Here is an 18169-nt window from a genome sequence, read left to right as displayed (position 1 = left end):
CTGCTCAGCAGGGAGTCTGCTTCTCCCCCTGCTTGTACTCTCTCTCTCTGTGTCAAATAAACAAAATCTTTAAAAATAAATAAATAAAAAAGAGCCTCTTATGTTTTGTATCCCCAGAGTCTAAACTCTTAACCTCTACTCTACCTTTACTCCCTCATTTCTTCATGCATTCTTTCATTCATTCCACTGTCCGTTCACTCATGCATGCCTCAGACATTTAGTGAGAGCCGCTGATGTACTGGGTGCAGGCACACAGAGCTGCATAAGGACACGCTCTGCGGTTCCAGGAGCTCACAACGGGTGGAACAGGTGAGCACACAGTGACAACACATGGGGTGATGAAAGCCGTGGGGGAGGAACTCCGAAGCTGCTTTGGGAAGAGGACTGATTTTCCTTGCATTGTCCAAGGCCCAGTGTGGAAGTGCAGAGGAGGAGTGACTAACACACTGGGACCGAGTGTGGGTGGCAGGCTTTCTCCAGAAGGTGCCCAAACACACACCTGGAAGAGGATGTTTGTACCTGCAGGGTTGAACTTGGGTCAGACTTCTCCGGCCTGGAGTCTCAGGGTCCAGTGTTCCAGCCACTGGGCAGAAATACTTCATCCCCAGTGAACCTGGTCAGGCTCTCCTTCCCAAGAATAGGGCTCCTCAGGGCCAATCCACCTGCTCAGTATCACTAAAGAAATAGAATTCAGGCCTTTCTAGAGAGCCTTGGCTTGAGGTCATGGTTTGCATGCTAGCCTTAGCCCAGACACTAGGAGCATAAAAGAGAACCAACTGGTAGCTTCTTTCCGAGATGGTCCCATGGAAGCTGGCCTTCTGAAAGCTAGGGTCAGCAGAAACAAAACTAGTCCCTCATTAAAAGGAAGCCAATCCAGTGACTTCTAGGTTAGGCAAGAAAATAAGGATTGGGGAAAAGGGTGACTTAATTTCTCCCGTCTGTCTGGTTCCTACACCCACATCATATGTCTTTGGGAAAGCCTCCCACACAGGCTATGATCCATTAACTACAGCAATCTGGCCCTGAAAGGAGCCCTTTTCCTTAGATGCCCTGTTGGTTAGTAATGGCCAAGATGCCAGGAGGGAAGAATGGAGGGAGGGAGGGAGGGCGGGATGTTCTCTGAAAAGCATGAGGGCAGCTGACTTCCTTCACAGCTGTGTGGGTGGCAGTGAGCTAAGAGGTCCCTGATCTCTTCTCCATCAATCAAGGGGCGATCAAGCAAAAAAAAAAAAAAAGTGCAATTTTAAAAGTTCAAAAAGATAATCCAAACCACAGCAACCTCCAAATTATATTAATTTGGTGGTGGCCTTGCACTCCGGAAACCAATCACGGATAGGGTAATTCTAACTTCCTCTTCCTGCTCTTGGATGAGGTTAGCCTTTTTTTCTTTCTCCAGGGTTGGTCTCCATGAAGCTCCATGATCTGCTTATTCCCTATTGCTCTGTTCCCTGGAGGCCTGGCCTGGTCTGGGCACCTTATCACAGCCAGGAGGAAAATATAGAGCCTTCTCCTCTCTTCTGTTTTTGGAGTATGCTGTCCAAGGTAGAAGTTCATGGTCAGCGAGGAGTCTGGGCCCTCCTGGGAGGGATCAGAGACAAAACTGGTTTAGCTGGGTGAAATCCTGTGCCACACTCTCTACCCCTCTGAGCCTCAGGGCCCCTGATCACGAAACTGGGAATAAGAGTATGATCTGGGGCACTATGTAAGTAAGTTTCTAAAATAGGAGTATGCTTTAGAGCTTGAAACATCATATAAATGTCAGGTGTCCTTATTTGTTTCTGTCTTCAGGTCCTTATTTACAGTTTTGCCTCTTCTTTTTTCCCCCTCCTTGCATCCCCCTTCCTCTCATTGCCCTCTCTGTAGTGTCCTCCTTTACCCCATATGGACTTAGTATGTCCACAGAAGAATGTTTACGTCTATGGTCCCCATGAACTCCTCCCCCATTCCTTCCCATCTGGGTGGCTAGAACCATCGTTTACCCAGTTTCTCAGGTTAAAATCCAAGAAGTCATCTTTGATTTCCATAATTCCCACATTCCACCCATCAGCGTGTCTAATGGGTGATTCCCTCCAAACATAGCCTGAATCTGACCATTGCTCACCACCTCTCCTACCACTGTATTCCTGGCCACCAGCATGTCTTCCCTGGATGACTGCCAAGGCCTCCTAACTGGTCTTGCTTCTTCCACTTTTGCCCCCTAAAACCCCTTTCTGTGTATAGCAGAGTCATATTTGCAAAACAGGAATCAAATCCTATCAGTGTCCTACTCAAAACACTCCACTGGCTTCCAAATTGTTCATCATGGTCTACAAGGCCCTACATGATCTGGTCCTTGCCTCCCTCTTCAACCTTCAATGACTATGCTGTGTCACTCAAGGGATCCTTTTCTGTCTTTCATACAAACAACGCTTATTTTTGTCTCAGGACCTTTGTATGCCTGATCTCATCTTGTCCTGGTTCAAGTGTTACCTCTGCAGAGGGATCTTCCTTGAGCTACCTATATAAATTAATTATTCCCCCAATAACTCTTCAGCACATCACTCTTTGTGTGCGTGTGTGTGTGTTTATATTACTTATTTCTGAAATTACCCTATTTCTTTATACATCTATTGTTGGTCCATGTGTCGGTCTCGCCACTGTTCTCCAGTGACAAGAATAGTATGTGGCACATTATAAGTGCTCACTCAGTTTTGTGGATGAATGAATGAAAGCCCTTGCTCCAAAGTACTTCTCTTTCTTTTCTTCCCCCAACCTCGCTCCATCAAAATGCCCTCTCCTTCAGAGCATGGATTTCATCTGGAAGGTGATTGGGAGACTTCCACAAATATTTGCTGAATGAATGAAGCTAAAATGAATTACACCAACAAAGAATCCCAGCCTCTCAATGCTCAGCTATTCCCAGAAGTATTAGCATTCTCAAACAGGAAGCTTGAATTTCAGGCATTGTTGACAAAGGGAAGAATTTCAGGCCAGCCAAGTTGAAGTGATATATTTGGACAGAGTTGCTGTTCCCGGGCTTCTTAAACCCACAAATATTTGTTAAGACCCTTTAAAGCTCCTTTGAAACCACAGTTGACATTAAAATGTAAAACACTGATTGAGAAGCATTGTTTGTGTCTAGGGGAAAAAACTGTGGACTAGGATTCAGAAGGTTGGGTTTCAACGCCCAGTGTGCCCCAGTTATTTCCTTGGACAGGTTGCTAAAGATAATCAACATTTACTGAGTGTCTAGCATGTGCCCTGAGCTAGGCGCTTTCTTCACAGATATCATTTTTGCAACACATCAAGGTGGATATATTTAGCATCTCTTTTAAGAGCTGGGAGACAGGTTCAAAGAGGTCAGGTATCAGGCATGAGAGCACGCCCTAATAAACAGTGGCTCCTGGACCCAGACCCAAGACCGTGTCCGTCTGCTCTCCTGTTCCTTCCCCTGTCCCCTAATAAGATACCTCACATCTTCTCCCATGAATTTGTAAACAAGGGGCGGGGGAGGAAACTCTTAGGCTCTAAGATCCCTTTCATACGAGCTCCTCACCTTAGTGTTATTTCTGGATGAATACGGGAAGAAGAGAACACAAATCTGGGCCAAAGAACTAATTTGGAAGGTAACTTAGTGGTTAGAGCGAAGGCTTGGATAGTTGAACGCAACCGAGGTGATGCCTGCAGTGTGTGGCCTGGGAGATAGGCTTAGGGAGTGCTCCATGACTGTCCGATATTTATTTGATTATTAGCCTAATAATGATTATGACGAACATTATAAAAGAAAGTATGGCAAAGGTGGCGAAAGGGAAAGCCCATTGGAGAAGAGGTAGGGGGTTCTCAGGGGATGGGAGGGCCAGATTACTGCTAGCCAGTCTTGACAAGTGGCTGCAGATTCAGAGGCTCCCAGAGCCACCATATCAGTCAAGGAGATGCCTGGTGTGGAGGTGGGGGATGGGGAGAGATGTTCCCAGCAGCAGCAGCAGTGGCAGGAGAGAGCCCCTGAAAGGCAGGAAACCCCGAGGTCGCAGGAAACATTAGTTGGAGAAACAAAGCATGTTTGAAAAGCTGAGCGAGTTTCGAAAATCTTTTTGTTGCAGTTTAATCATGACCTGAGCCGAAGGCAGTTGCTTAACTGAGTGAGCCACCCAGGCACCCAACGGAGGCCCTTCTTTAAACCCAACCACACTTCCATGGCAGCACTGGATCACATACATGTCCACTTGCTGGCCTCTGACTAGATTCTAGTCATTTCTTATGTTCATCCATCCATGTGACAAACATCGAATCCCCACAATCTGGGATTGGAGTAATGTACACGCCCTTACCTTCATGAAGCTAGCATTCTAGCAGGAGGAGACAGACAGTCAACAAAGAAGAATATGTTAGTGATAAGGGGTATGGTGGGAAAGAAAGCAATGGAAGGAGAGTAAGAAGAATGGGGTGGGCGAGGAATGTGCTATCGTCTAATAGGTTGGTCAGGAAAAGGCTGCAAGGCAGACAAGAGCTGGGTTACGTTTTACGTGATGGCTCTGGCTGTTCTGTTAGAAATGGGCTGCATGGGAGCAAGGTGGAAGACCCAGTCAGAGATGACGGTGAGCTAGACCAGGGTGATGGTAGGAGCGGTGATCAGCAGTGGCTGCATTCAGTATATATTCTAAAGGTAGGTGTGATAAGGTCTGTAGACAGATTGGTTGTGGAACATGAGACGGAAGTCATAGGGCCCTATTTCCACCAGGGACAACGCTTCATTGCATAGAGAGCACAGGACCAGGCCCTGAGTCCAGAGTCTATTGACCAAATGGGTGGACGTCTTTCCTGATTACGGCTGGCCAAAATTCCTATGTGAAAGGTTTCTTTTCAGTTGTCTCCGAAGTGGTATAATATAAATCCTAAGACAAATAATTGCAGTCAGACTGCCCATCCCAGCTCTGTCACTTACCAGCTGTGTATCTTCAGGAAAGTTATATAACCTCTCTGAGCATCAGCTTTCTCTTCTGGAAAAATGGGACAATGATAGTACCTCCATCACACTGTTGTTGGGGATACTGCAAGAACATACGTAAAAAGGCCTGGCATAGAGCCCAATATCCACTCAGGGCTTAGGAACTACCTCTGTTAAACCAGTTCCCAGATAAAACAAGCAGACAGAAGTCTATGGAGTAAGGGTTATCTTTATTTGAATTGCAAAATATAAATATGAACCAGGTTTGGAAATACAGGTTGTAACAGTTCAGAAATGGCACCAGAAACTTCCAGAAGGGACCATGACAGCATACCTTTTTAGTTTTCAGTGAGGTGGGTAGGTTTACACAAAAGCCCTCCTCACCTCCAAACTGTGTAGTAATTGGTAGGTCATCAGTTAACAAGAACAGTCAGCTCCAATGTTTCCTGCTCCTCCTCAGCCTTTTTTTGTTGCTAAAATCTTCTCTAGATTATCCTCTGCTGCACTGACCCCCACATGGAGTAGCACCAGAAGAATGGCAGGAGTAAGAGAAATGTCTCAACACCGGGGAGAGGGAGTTCCCACTCTGTGGGCCTGGGGCCGTCGGGGTTGAGGAGTCAGGAGAGCTGCGGGCACGGAAGTCCAACCTCTTATGAGATTTGGCAGGGACAGGTCACAGGCAAACACCAATATCTGTTATGCTTGGACGTCAGCACCTTGGGCTTTCAAAAACACAAACAGTAGACAATATCACCTAGGCAAGACCGCAGTCCAACTCATAGAGAGGATCTGACAAGGTTAACTCCTTTATCTTGACTCTACTGACCTCCCGCTGTGGTACTGCGATTGTGGAAGATCTTCGGAAACGTGGACAGAGAGCAGATTACCCCAGATGGGTCACGGACCCACCTTGGAGTTGTGACCGAGGGTGCGACGCTGAGCCAAGTGGTGGGGTATACAAGGTCAAGGGCCAGGAAATCGCCAAAGTAACAGACTAGGCACTTGAAATATTATTGTTAGATTGTTAAAAACTAAATAAATTAACATACATAGAATAAAATAAATATATAATTTAAGAGGCATTTTACAAACAAACGAACAAAAAATAGTTGTTACTTTTCCGTCTGGGTAGAAGTCCCAAAATTCAGAGTTCTCGGGCTTTTGGTATTTCACAGTTAGCTCGTCAAATCCTGCGCTAGAGGCTCCAAATGGCCGATCCCTTGGTGGCTGCATGAGTTCATGGCTTCTCAATCTTTGTTACTTTCTTCCCATCCACAAAGTTTTCTTTCATCCTCTCCTTCTTCTTTTCTATCCATCAATGATCCTGGAGCAAATGGAATTTAACTGGCATCTGAATCCAGAAGGTAATTGTTTAAACAAACTTATGGGGATACGTGAAGTTTGGAGGAGAGGAATCAGAAGGGCACGAAGGCCTCTCGCTTTTGCTTTCTTCTGACCAAGATCCCATTTTGACATATTCCATTTGACACTCGAAGGCTCTGGTATTTTGGCAAAGCAATTATGGGAGGCCCAATCTAGATAGCAACCGGGAACGAAGGAGTCTTCCTGACTAGCTGTGACGTACTTTCCCTCTGCAGAGTCTACGATCAGCTGTGCCTTCTCAGAGGTAGCAGTCGTCCCGCAGATTCCTAAAGCACAAAAGGAAGTCATGTAAAGCTGGATCCAGTCTTAAGAGGTCTTAAGAGTCTCTCAGATCCAGTCTTATGAAGTAGGGAGCTCATCTGGGAATGGGCAGAAGAGGGGACAAGGATGGGAGAAACTGTGGTCTCAGGCATCTCTCTCAGGTATTTCTCTAGCAATTGTCACCCCAAGTGGAGATGACCCACTGAAAACCTTTTTGAAAACCATTCTGCAATGGGACTCTGACTCCATAGTAGCCTGCCCCCAACCCCTAGGTCAAGAGAAGAATTCAGAATGTCTTGAAGGGAAGATGGTGATGGTGCCGTGGGGCAAACAATGGCCCATTACCTTGAGCACTGGTCTCTCTCAGTGGGAAGTAGTCATGCCCAACTTCACTTTCTCTTCACTTTCCACATCATAACCTCCTCTCCTATGGTACCTGGAGGAGACAAGTTTTGTGAGCAAGCTCTGCCTGATATGACAGGGTGCAGGTCCCAGAGAAGGTCCTTCTAAAGGACACTGCTTTGGTGGTTCCCTCCATTACTTGGAAAAGCCAAGATGGTCTGGCAGCCCAACAGACCTCTGGTCAAAGTCCCAAGTGCCCCAAGGAATGCCTGTCTCTAACAGCAGGCTATAATTTGCTGAGAACTTTGACCTCATTTACATGATCCTCATACTATCCTTATGAGATAGGTAGACAGACTCAATCACTGTGAGAGTACAGCCCCCAGAGAGACAGGTAACTTGGTCCAGGTCTTACAACAGATGAATTACACAGCTTGGAAATGAGCAGAGTGTTTGGTAGGTCTCCCCCAGTCTAGAATATAACCCGGACAAGAAGTATGGCCTGAGGTTGAGATGCCTCAGAATTGAAAGGCTATATCACCAGCCATGCTTTGTCTATCAAAGCACACACTAATGCCATCGAAACACAGAGAAAAGGGAAAGAACTGTTGTGAAGAGGGAGAGCCATGGGTGGGTCACTAGGCCTGCTGTGAAAAGCAGGACCCACGACGACCTGGCAATCTTTGCCCTGGGCTCTGGACCCTGGACTCACCGCAGGCCAGAGAAGCTAGGTTCCTAGAGAACCTGTACTCAGGAATGTCAGTCAGATTCCTAGCCTGGAATTTGGGAGGTTGGAGAGCTCATGTGATGATCACAGACAGAAGACCCAAAGGGAGGAGGAATGGGAGTGATTTGCAGAAACAGCCTGCAGGGGGCCCCAATACTCACCTAAACATGAGGAGCCCCACGATGACAAGCAGACAGACGGACGACAGCACCACGGCCACCACAGCCAGGATGGTTGTATGGTCATAAGTATATAAGCGATTTTCCACTGGGAGGCTCAGCCCATGGCACCTCTCTCCGTGGTAACCGGGGTGGCAGCTGGTTCAAGACAGAACAAAGTGGAGATGAGGTTAGTGGTTTGGCCTTTCTCTACAAGAAATGGGCCTCCTGCCTGAGGCCATTCCCGGCTCTCACAGCCTCACAGCCTATCGGTCTCTGATCTTGATCCCCACCCTTCCTCTATCCTTCTAGTAGGAGTCTCTTTGCCAAAACCCCTCTGAAGGTTCTGTAGCTTTCCTCTCCATCCTTCGCTCCGTCTCTCCATTCCCTCTGGTTCTCTGGCTCAAATTTCCTGCTCCAGGCAGGAAAAAATTGAGGGAGGACTTGAAGGTCCAAGCTACATATGTTCCATGTGTGGATTATTTATTACACGTGTATTGGGACATGCTGTTTAAGTCCCTCAGAAGACTTAGGTCCGTGAGCAGGGGGGTTAAGCTGAGGGGACTGAGTATCACTCCCTCTAGTGAGGCCCCTTAACTCTGACCCAGAAATAAACCCAGCCTTCTCCATCACGGCTTCCAGCTCTCAGTCCCTCTCAGCCACGGCCCATCCTATTAATAGGTCCTGTTCCTTTGCCAGGAGTCATTTTTCTCAAGTTCCCTTCATTTAACTCCCAGCTCCCTCTGGGTGCAGGGCCCACTTCGAGAGCTTCACATCAACTTTTGGCCTCTGAACCTTGGGCTATCTGGCCTCCTCCATCATAGGACAAAGCAAACAAAACCAAGGTAACTTCTTCTTCCCCAGCTATCTTGCCAGAGCATGGAAAATGTCATGGAAAACAACCCTCTGGCTTTTCACACCAAGAAATCAATCAGACAGCAAATGCCTCTTGTAACATAAAGCATTTCCTCGAAGCTCTGAGGAAGACTTGGAAGCACTTTCGGTTGAACAAAACATTCACATCCCTTCCAGCATCCAAGTGCCCGAGAGGCCCTTTGATGTAGGTGGTGGCTCCCCATGTTACAGAAGGGCAGAGCGATCCTCCCCGTGGTCACTCAGCAGAGCAGAATTGTGGTCTTGGTTTGTCTGACTCTGAGCTCAGTGTGCTCCCCAGTCCTACCCACAACTGCACTGGCACCATCTGCCTGGAGCCTCCAGGCCACTGCCTTGCTGATGGAAGCACCGAGAACCTGGTGGCCCTCTATTCTGAGCTGTGCCTCCACTGGAAAGCAGGTCGTGCATGTGGTACCTCAGAGCAAGGAATCCCTTCTTGGCAAGAGGCACCCCGGAAGCGGACCTTTCCGGACCTGACAGCAGCAGGGGGGCCAGGCCACCCATGACGAGTGCCAAACACCTCTCCCTGCCTCAGCTCCTCCTGGGTGCTTTGGGGAACCATCCCCCTGCAGGACAAATGGGGGTCAGTCCCATAGACACACAGCAGAGCAGTTGGCTCCAGGCCTCGACTCTTCGTGAATCTGTTCGCTTGGCCAAGATGGGCAAAAAAACCACCCCCATCCTGACAGGATACGGAGGAAGCTCTCAGGCGTCCCCCTGGAAAATCACTTATGCATAACAGTTTATTTTATTTATTTATTTTTTTAAAAAAGATTTTATTTATTTATTTGACAGACAGAGATCACAAGTAGGCAGAGAGGCAGGCAGAGAGAGAGAAGGAGAAGCAGGCTCTCTGCTCTGCAGAGAGCAGAGAGCCCGATGCGGGGCTCGATCCCAGGACCCCGAGATCAGGACCTGAGCCGAAGGCAGAGGCTTAACCCACTGAGCCACCCAGGCGCCCCAAAAGATTTTATTTATTTATTTGACAGAGATCACAAGTAGGCAGAGAGGCAGGCAGAGAGAGAGAGATGGGGAAGCAGGCTCCCTGCTAAGCAGAGAGCCTGATGCGGGGCTCAATCCCAGGACCCTGGGATCATGACCTGAGCTGAAGGCAGAGGCTTTAACCCACTGAGCCACCCAGGCGCCCCTTGCATAACAGTTTAAAGTTCATAAGATCCTGGGGCGCCTGGGTGGCTCAGTGGTTTAAACCTCTGCCTTCGGCTCAGGTCATGGTCTCAGGGTCCTGGGATCGAGCCCCGCATCGGGCTCTCTGCTCAGCGGGGAGCCTGCTTCCTCCCTCTCTCTCTGCCTGCCTCTCTGCCTGCTTGTGATCTTTGTCAAATAAATAAATAAAAATAAAATATTAAAAAAAAAAAGTTCATAAGATCCTATCCCTATCTGCTAGCTCAACTGAGACTCATAACATCGGGTAGGCAGGTACAGCCCCATTTTACAGATTGAAAGATTAAGATTAAGCATCAGAAGGTGTGATTTAACCAAAAGTAGCACAACTAAGAAGCAACAAGACTAAGACTAGAAACCAGTCCTAGCAGATTCCAAATTCATGATTCTTTCCACTCTGAACAGTGCAGATTACCGCAAGGAAACATATCTGATGAGGTGAGAGTTTCCTGGGGCTGTCTGACCCTGGTCTTTGACTTATTATTATTAACTTGAATAATAAATAGCAAGCATTAAAGGCTTACTGTGAGCCAAGTACTCTGTGCTAATTGATTTAGAAGAATCATTTCATTTAATCTTAAAAACATCCTTGTGAAGGAGGAGTTAGTCTCCCCATTTTAAAGATGGAGAGACTGAGGTTTAAATTCTTAGCTAATTTGCCCAAGGTTACACAGCTAGTGAGAGGTAGAGCCAAGACTCAACCCAGCAATCTAGATGACTCTTTCAGAGACTATGCCTTCCTGGGTTAGGGGTGGGAGGGAAGGGAAGTTGAAGCTGAGGTTGTTTTTCACTTCCAGCCATCACTCAAACCCCACAGGTAGTTACTCAGATGATAGAAATAAAGCTTGGTCTCAGAGTCCCGCAATTCCGTTACATAATCCGTCCACCCCCACCCTGAGTCAAAAGGATAATAATGTAAACATCCTAATATTACCCACCTCCCCCTCCCTTTGCAGATGACTCTTGACTTCCCCAGGGAAGGAGGGGGGGTGAGTACGTTCTAAGTATCCCGGGTGGGAACAAGATCATGTGTCTTGCTCAGAGCCAGCAACCCACCAAACTGGAACGTGGCCCTCCTACAGATGTTTGCAACCTATTTCAGAACTTGTATTACAATGGGAGTAAGAACCCTCTAGGGTCCAGAGACTCTTCCAAGCAGGGTTTCTCTGCCCCTACCTTGTGCCTTGCTGCTATTTCTAGCCAGGTGATCTTGAGCAAGTTAGTTTTACCTTTTCAAGCTTTGGTTGATTCACGTAAAACACATTATTAATAAAGACCTATCTCACCAGAGTATTGTGAAGATCAAATGAGATGTTACACTTAACAGCCCTTAACAAAAGGCCAAGTCCCACATACGTGTGAGTTATTATAAAATAGGACTCCAGAGGGTACTGTCCTGAGGAACAGGGCCCCAAAGTCTGGTGGAGAGAGAAGGGGGCTCACCATTCCTTCTCAGCATCTGGCCAGGGAGGCCAAGGGAAGGCCCCGGGGCCTGTCTCTCTTCCAGTTGAGTTCTCCTCAGACTGACTGCCTCTAGGTTTCCTCTGGCCACAGGAAACTTTGCAGCCGGTTTCTGGGTCAGCAGCCAGTCAGGAGCCCCAGGAAACGGCTCTCTGAGGGCAACTTTTGGCTGGTGACACAAAAGGGTTTTCCTGTGAATGGTGGCTGCGGAGGACTAGTTTAGGAAGCCAGCTAGCCTCAAGCTTCTCAGGGCAGCGCGGGCACACCCTGGCTGGCGGTTCCAGGGTCTAGAGGGAGGGAGGAGCAACAAAGGGCCCCAAATGTAGGCGCCCGGCTAGCACACTTCCCCACACCAGGAGCTCTGTGTCTTCTTGCTGCACTCTGCCCTGAGTGCCAAAGGCCAGAGGCAGGAGGTAGCCAAAGCTTAGACACAGAATCCAGCCCCTAGAAAATCTGCCTAGGAAGCAGAGACAAAGTCTTCAGATCAGATTGCTCTGCTCTTAGGCTGGTAAAAGCCTTAAAAGACCTCGAACATAACAGCTTTCCTCTATGAAATCCTATTCAAACTCTGTAAGGACAGATAGGGAAGAAGGACACAAGCCAACAACACCCAGTACAGCCTGGGGCATGAAAGGTATGCTGGACTGGAAGTCAGGCACCTGAATCCCTGTCCTGTTTCCATCCATTTATTTAGCTGTTGATCTCAGGCAAATCCCTTCCTACTTCCTGGCTCTAGTTTCCTCACCTTTCAACTAGAGATTGCAAGTGCTGCCAACCCCCTGCCTAGGGCTTTTGAGAATCCTAGGACATGACTGTAATTCCCCATTCCCTAGAATAGTTGGTACCAGGTAGGTACTGAACATGTACCCGCTGGGCTCAGCTCATAATAAAAGTCAATTGGGAAGTTATGGGGTAAAGGAGAGAAGGCATCATCACTGTTAGGATCACTACCCCTAGGACCACCTTAGCCCTGGGCAACCTTATCTACTGGCTTTAGCTGGTGGGTCTAGCCCAGCTGTCCAGGATAGCAGCCTTACAAAGGTTCTCAGCCGAGCAGTACAAGTCCATCCACCAAAGCCCTGGGCCAGTTTGGACCAGACAGAATCCTGGCCTCAATCCACCTTGACTACCCTCAGAGTCACGGACTCCATCCTGTGCTAATGATGGCATTTCACGAATTGAAGACAAACATTTCCTACCCTATCCCAAGACCTTGGGAAGAATACTACTATGGGGACTGTCTATGTTACTCCAAAGCAACTCCCTCTAATACCAAGCTCCTGACAAGGATGTTATAGGGGAGGACACACAAGTGATCATGGACATGGTAGAGAGTGACAGGTCTGTCTGCCAATTGCCATATACAGGGCAGCTTTGCTATCTGAGATCAGATAGGACAAGGGAGCCTTAAAAAGACAAGGGATTGGTACTAATCCCAGTAGAAGAGATGCCAGGAAGCCAACCTTCTTGACAGGTTGAGAGGTGGTACGCAGCTAATAGCCTCCCGGCCCTGTCCAGAGTCTCTCAGGTCTCAGAGCCTGTCTCTCTACAGAGGAAGAGAGTGAACATTTGTAGTCGAATGTGGGTGTTGGCCCCAAGCACAGCAGTGACACTATGCCTGCCAGAGAGCATGGCAGTGCTGTCATCCCCAAAGGGGTGCCAAGGCAGCCGTTTGCTGGGCTTGGCCTTAGCAGAGTAGATGAGGAACCCAGGGCCCCCCCGCCCAGGGAACGGGTGGTGCTGCCTGACCAGGGGCTGATGCCTACTGGGTTGGGTTCCATTTCCTGTTAATTTCGCACAGAGGAAGTGTTCTCCCAATCCTATGGCCAAAAGGCCAATACCCACTATGTCCCCCGACATCCTGGCCCTTGTGGGGATGAGGAAGAAGAAACAAAGGGGCTTCTCCCTGTTTCCGTGATGACTGCTTTCTGTATAGTCCAGCCATGCCTTCGAATCAACCCACACGTGCTCGCATATGAGTGCACATATGTCCAAGCACACACACGTCTGCACGGCGTGAGTCCAAATGCACCTCAGGGCTTGGGAAAGGAGGCCACGGGAGCTCTGCTCTGCCCGGGAAGCCTACTCTGCCGTGTGTTCCACTGGCTTCTCCCATCTGAACTAGGGCCTGAGGTAGGACTGAAGGACCTGGCTTCAGGTATCAGCTCTCCTAGCCACACCCTCATGCCGAACAAGCAGGAAATGTCCCCAAGGATGAAAGAACGTCACAAACCTACACCACAGGAAATTACATCCCATGCGGGGGAGAGCCCCTTCCGCTGACTAAAAATATTTCCCCTCCTCCCAACTTCCGCCTGAAGATTGAGAAGAAACTGGGTAGAATTATGAATTCAAGGAACAGTGACAACGAGGAACAGCCATGTGACTGACAAAAAGTGTGCTGAGTACAGTCAGCCAGGGAGGGGACACTCACATGCAGGATGGAGCCCGGAGCTCCTTCACATATTTGCATTCGCCGTGGATGCAGAAGTCCTTGTATTTCCGAAGACAAGGGTCTCTCTTCCTCCCTAACCCCTTGCCTTTCTTCTTTTTTCTCCCACGCTCCTCCTTGCTGGGTGTGGCCAGAGCCTGTGGCTTCGAGGAGAAAGCAGCTGCAGGAGAAAAGGACTCTGTTAAGTCTTTGACCCTTCCTAGGGGAAAGACCCAGAACAGCACCCTGTCTGGAAGGAATACGCACACTTTGATCCCACCTGAAGTCAGAGAACTGGGGAAGGCCCCCTGGCTCAGTGCTTCCGAGGGGGCTAAAGGAAGACTGCACAGAACCACCAGAAAGCAGTGGAGGAAACAGAGGCTACAGGGGTCCCAGGGAAAGCATTTCTTAGGCTCAGTTTAAGAACTTCATTCGAACAATGCTAGCTTCTGTTAAGTAACTGCCGCTGACTGGGCAGTTCCAGCAAGCTCTCCCCCACCCCACTGTCCATCCCCATTGACTCCCCCACGCCCACTTGGTGCTATTTTGGCCTTAAATCAACCTCATTTCCTGATGTTGCACTCAGTGACCCACTTGCAGGAAGACAGTGTAAGAGATAAAAATTGCTTCTGGAGAAGGTACTTGGAGGGTTTTTTTTGGGGGGTGGGGGCTCCTAAAATAACAACAGTGTCCATGTCCAGACAGCCCCCTCTGAGCTACTCATTAGCACAAGGGTACCATAAGCCCAGGCCAGAGCCAGGCTTAGAGACTGCGAGCAGGCTATCCCTGGTCAGGGCCTTGCTTTTTCAACTTCAAGCAGAATATTTACCTAGCTCTGTGTCCTTTGTAGCTCACCACTTCTCTCAAAGGTCTATTACATTTACTCCTAAATGTCCTTTTATAGCTCTCTAGGATGGATGAGTACAGTGTGTACATGGGGGCAAAAGATGGAAAGTAAGGAACTCCAGAAGGAACTGGAACAATGATGACTCCCCCCATTCTCTCCACACTTCAAAGGGGGGAAAACAGGCTCACACAGACATCCAGCCGGGACAGACCGTGGGCTACGCCCATCAGCCCATCAGGGGTCTGACGCCAGTCCTCTCTCCCCTGCTCCCAGAAGAAAAAAATGTGCCTGCTGCCCATGACTGTAGCCACGTGTCTGGTGTAAGCGCGAACATCATGCATAAGACTGGAGACCCAGGGTCCTCAAGCGGGAAGTAACTTGAAAGAATATCATGGTTTTCCATTTTCAGATAAAAAACTTGAGGACTCAAAAGGCAGTGATTTGGTAAAGGTCATGCAGGGTTGAGATCAGAAATGTGGTCTCTGGATTCCATACCCAGCTCTCTTTCCCAATATAACTAAACTGCTCATACACCCCTGTCCCTTTCCCTGGACAAGTCTAGAGCACCCGGGATGTTGAACCAGGAATGAGATAATAAATGGGCTCTGAATCCAGCAGACCTGTGCTCCAACTTCAGCCGTGTGATTTTGGGCAAATGGCTTAATCTCTCTGAACCTTGGGGTTCTCGGTAAGTAGTGGCTAGCACAAGTTCAATCTTAGAGGGTTGCTATAGGATTAAGCAACCCACAAGAGCACAGTGATTGCCTAGAACACAGTAGGTACTTAATAATTGGTAATAGTTATTCATTTTAGATGATAGGATCCCCAGGTCTGAAAAAAAGAGCTTTCACCAAGCAAAGCCAAGAGAAGGGGAAAAAGGCAGGTGCCAGTAGTCCCCCAGTCCCGTTCCCTCTGGTGTAGACCCAAGTCCCTTCAGAGCTCAGACGGTGAGGCAGATGCTCAGAAAGACCAGAGCTGTGGTAAAATTGTGGCAGGAGGGGCAAGCCAATCAGAGAGGAAGAGAGTGACAGGGTGACAGCGACGCTCCTGCCAGGGACAAGGAGCAGTGAGTCAGGTTCTGCAGAGGTATGAGGAGCAGCCGTGTGGGTGGAGGGTGAGTCACAGTCCAGCTCTGCCCAGCCTAAGAGGAGAGGGCTTGGAGAATCCAGGTTGTTCCGGCCAGGGGTGACCCAGGGAGTCTACAGGGAGAGGACGAGGGGTGGCAGCTCAGGCTCGGCTTGGGAGCAGAACTTTGATTCATACGAAGCAGAGATAGCACTAAGGGAAGCTCTGGGTAAGGCGGGGCTGGAACAGGTGGGTATCTTTCCAACCAAATTAGTCATTCTGGAGCTCCAGGGCTTAGTCCCTGCTCCACCCTTAAGAATCGCTGCAGGTGGCTGGAGGCAGGCAAGTGGGCAATGCTGGAGGCTCTGGGCTCAACCACAGGCACATCTGCTATGGGCCTACTGTGGTCATGACGTCAGCACCTGCACACGAGGGTCGTTTCTGATGAGTCTGGGGAGACCTACAGCTCAAATCTCTCCATCTGTCTCTGTTTCCCTCTCTTTCTGTCCCCCTAGAATACTTTTGGTCAGACAAGGACCTACACCACCCCTGCCCCCCAACACACACATGGTAGGTCTGAGATCTCTGCTCAGAGCCCCAGAACCTAGAGAGATTTAGAGACTGAGAGATAAAGGGAGAGGGAGAGAGAAGTGGAAAGAGAGAGAATTAGGTGGAGAGGAAGGGACGGAGGAAGTGTCTTTCTCTAAACTGGGAGAGTAGGAGCATGGAGATGGGACCCCGAGGCTTGGAGGATCCCACATGGCCCTTCGTCCCTTCTCTCAGGGACTCAGGGTGCTCTGAAGTCTCTAGGCTTTGGGTAGGATGTGTAGATACCCTGCATTTCATAGTATCTCTCCAGGGACACCGTGCCCACTGCTCATAGGCTCCCAAGGAGGGGCTGGCCTCACCCCCCTCACCAGGGGACCAAGAGTTCTTCATTGCCCTCTGTTTCTCCAACCTGGAGACAGGTGGAGAACATTGCACACCTACTATGTTCCTAGGCCCTCCACATCTGTCATTTTATACATAACAGTCATTTGATGGAGGAATTAACACTTGCACCCATTTTTATGTAGAAACTCTACGGAAAGTATCCCAACCATTCCTCCTTGTTCCTTACTCCAGCTTAGCCCAGAGGACGGTACAAGACCCCAGACACCTTACCTTCTCCCTAAGCTCTAAATTACCCAGAATGGCAGCAACTCGACATGTGAGACTCAACAGCAAGAAAGACAGCGGGACCCACATTTCAAGACCCTCGAGTAAGCTGGTCAGGCTCAGCAGCTTTTCCTTGAAGTCCTCCATGAATACCCCCAACCCATAAGCACGCCCAAACAGCGTGAAGCCTCCATCTACGTATTCTTCAATTGCCCAGCGCGGGCTCTAGGATGGGCAGCCCTCACACCCACCTCTTAAAAGGTCCAGGTCTGTCTCTTCTAAGTTCGGGACTTCCCTGCCCCGGCCGCCTTCCGGGGCCAGTAGCTGGTCTGTAGATTCGGTGGGAGAGTCCAGGTTGCCGGTTCCAGCTGCCAGCCCTCTCCGAAGCCGCTCCAGGCTCTCGCCAGTCACCAACGCCGAGAGCACTGCGGGCGAGGGGCGAGGCCGCATCAGACCCCCTCTCCAGACCCCGGGTCGCCACGCACCAATGCTGGCGCCCGCCTGCCAGGGAGCACGGGCCCCACCAAGTGGCCCGCGCTGGGGTCGTTGTAGCGACCCTCCCCGGTGCCCCCCAGCACAGTGTCCCCCAACCCCCGCCCCTCCCCGACCTCCGGGGGCGTCGGCAGCTCTCTCACCTGCAGCCAGAAAGAGCTTCAGCACCACCGACGGCAGCAGCTTCATGGTCCTAGACCCGGCGGAGGCGGCGAGGCAGCAATCACTTCGGAGGCGGCGGCCACGGGGCGCTGGCACGGGAGCCGGGGCGGGCGGAGCGCAGGAAATTGGGCCGGTTCCGTGTGCCGGCGGCCTCTGGGTGCAAGCCTAGCTGGGACCTGCGTGGAGCTGGCGGCCGCTGGGCTTCTGTCTGCTTGCTCTGTCCGTCCGCCCGCCCAAGCCCCTGGTATCTCGGTCAGGCGAGCCACCGGCCGCCCGCAGGTCCCTCAGTCGACTGAAGGCTCCCGGGAGCGCGGCTGGGAATAAGGCTCCGGGAGGCGCCGAAGCTCCGCCCCGCCCCCTCCCCCCTCCCGCGCTGGGCCGCTAGCCCGGCTCCCGGCGCCGGCCGCGCAGCCCCCGCAGCCCCCCACTCCGCCGGCGCGGCGGGGGGGAAGGAGGCGGGAGTAGGAGGCGGCGCCCACATATTTTGGGACCAGGCCAGGGCCGCGGCTGCCTGACTGTGGGAAGGACTGCTGACCGGCAGGTGGCAGGGACCAGTTCCTACCTTTCTCCCAAACGCTTGTCGCGCTGCAGCCTTGTGACTGCTGAGCTAAGCTCTGTCCTTGGACACCCCTCGTTCCTTCCCCTGTTCCAGGCCTGGTCCCCTCCAGCCATCCCTGCTCCA

General features: G+C 50.2%; 1 protein-coding gene across 1 annotated transcript; it reads right to left on the bottom strand.

Annotated features, from left to right (window-relative positions):
- Nucleotides 1-5149: 5149 nt before the first annotated feature.
- HBEGF (heparin binding EGF like growth factor) lies at nt 5150-17759 on the bottom strand. The gene is made up of 6 exons (XM_045999414.1): nt 17469-17759; nt 17085-17258; nt 13767-13944; nt 7799-7954; nt 6914-7004; nt 5150-6573 (listed from the first exon to the last, which is right to left on the bottom strand). The coding sequence occupies exons 1-5, from the start codon at nt 17512-17514 to the stop codon at nt 6932-6934; spliced, it is 627 nt and encodes a 208-aa protein (XP_045855370.1). The 5' UTR covers nt 17515-17759; the 3' UTR covers nt 5150-6573; nt 6914-6931.
- Between the last annotated feature and the right edge of the window lie 410 nt (nt 17760-18169).

The sequence above is a fragment of the Meles meles genome, chromosome 3, assembly GCF_922984935.1.
Source record: "Meles meles chromosome 3, mMelMel3.1 paternal haplotype, whole genome shotgun sequence".
In the NCBI taxonomy this organism is placed as follows: Eukaryota; Metazoa; Chordata; class Mammalia; order Carnivora; family Mustelidae; genus Meles; species Meles meles.
This window is presented reverse-complemented; position numbering and strand designations above follow the sequence as displayed.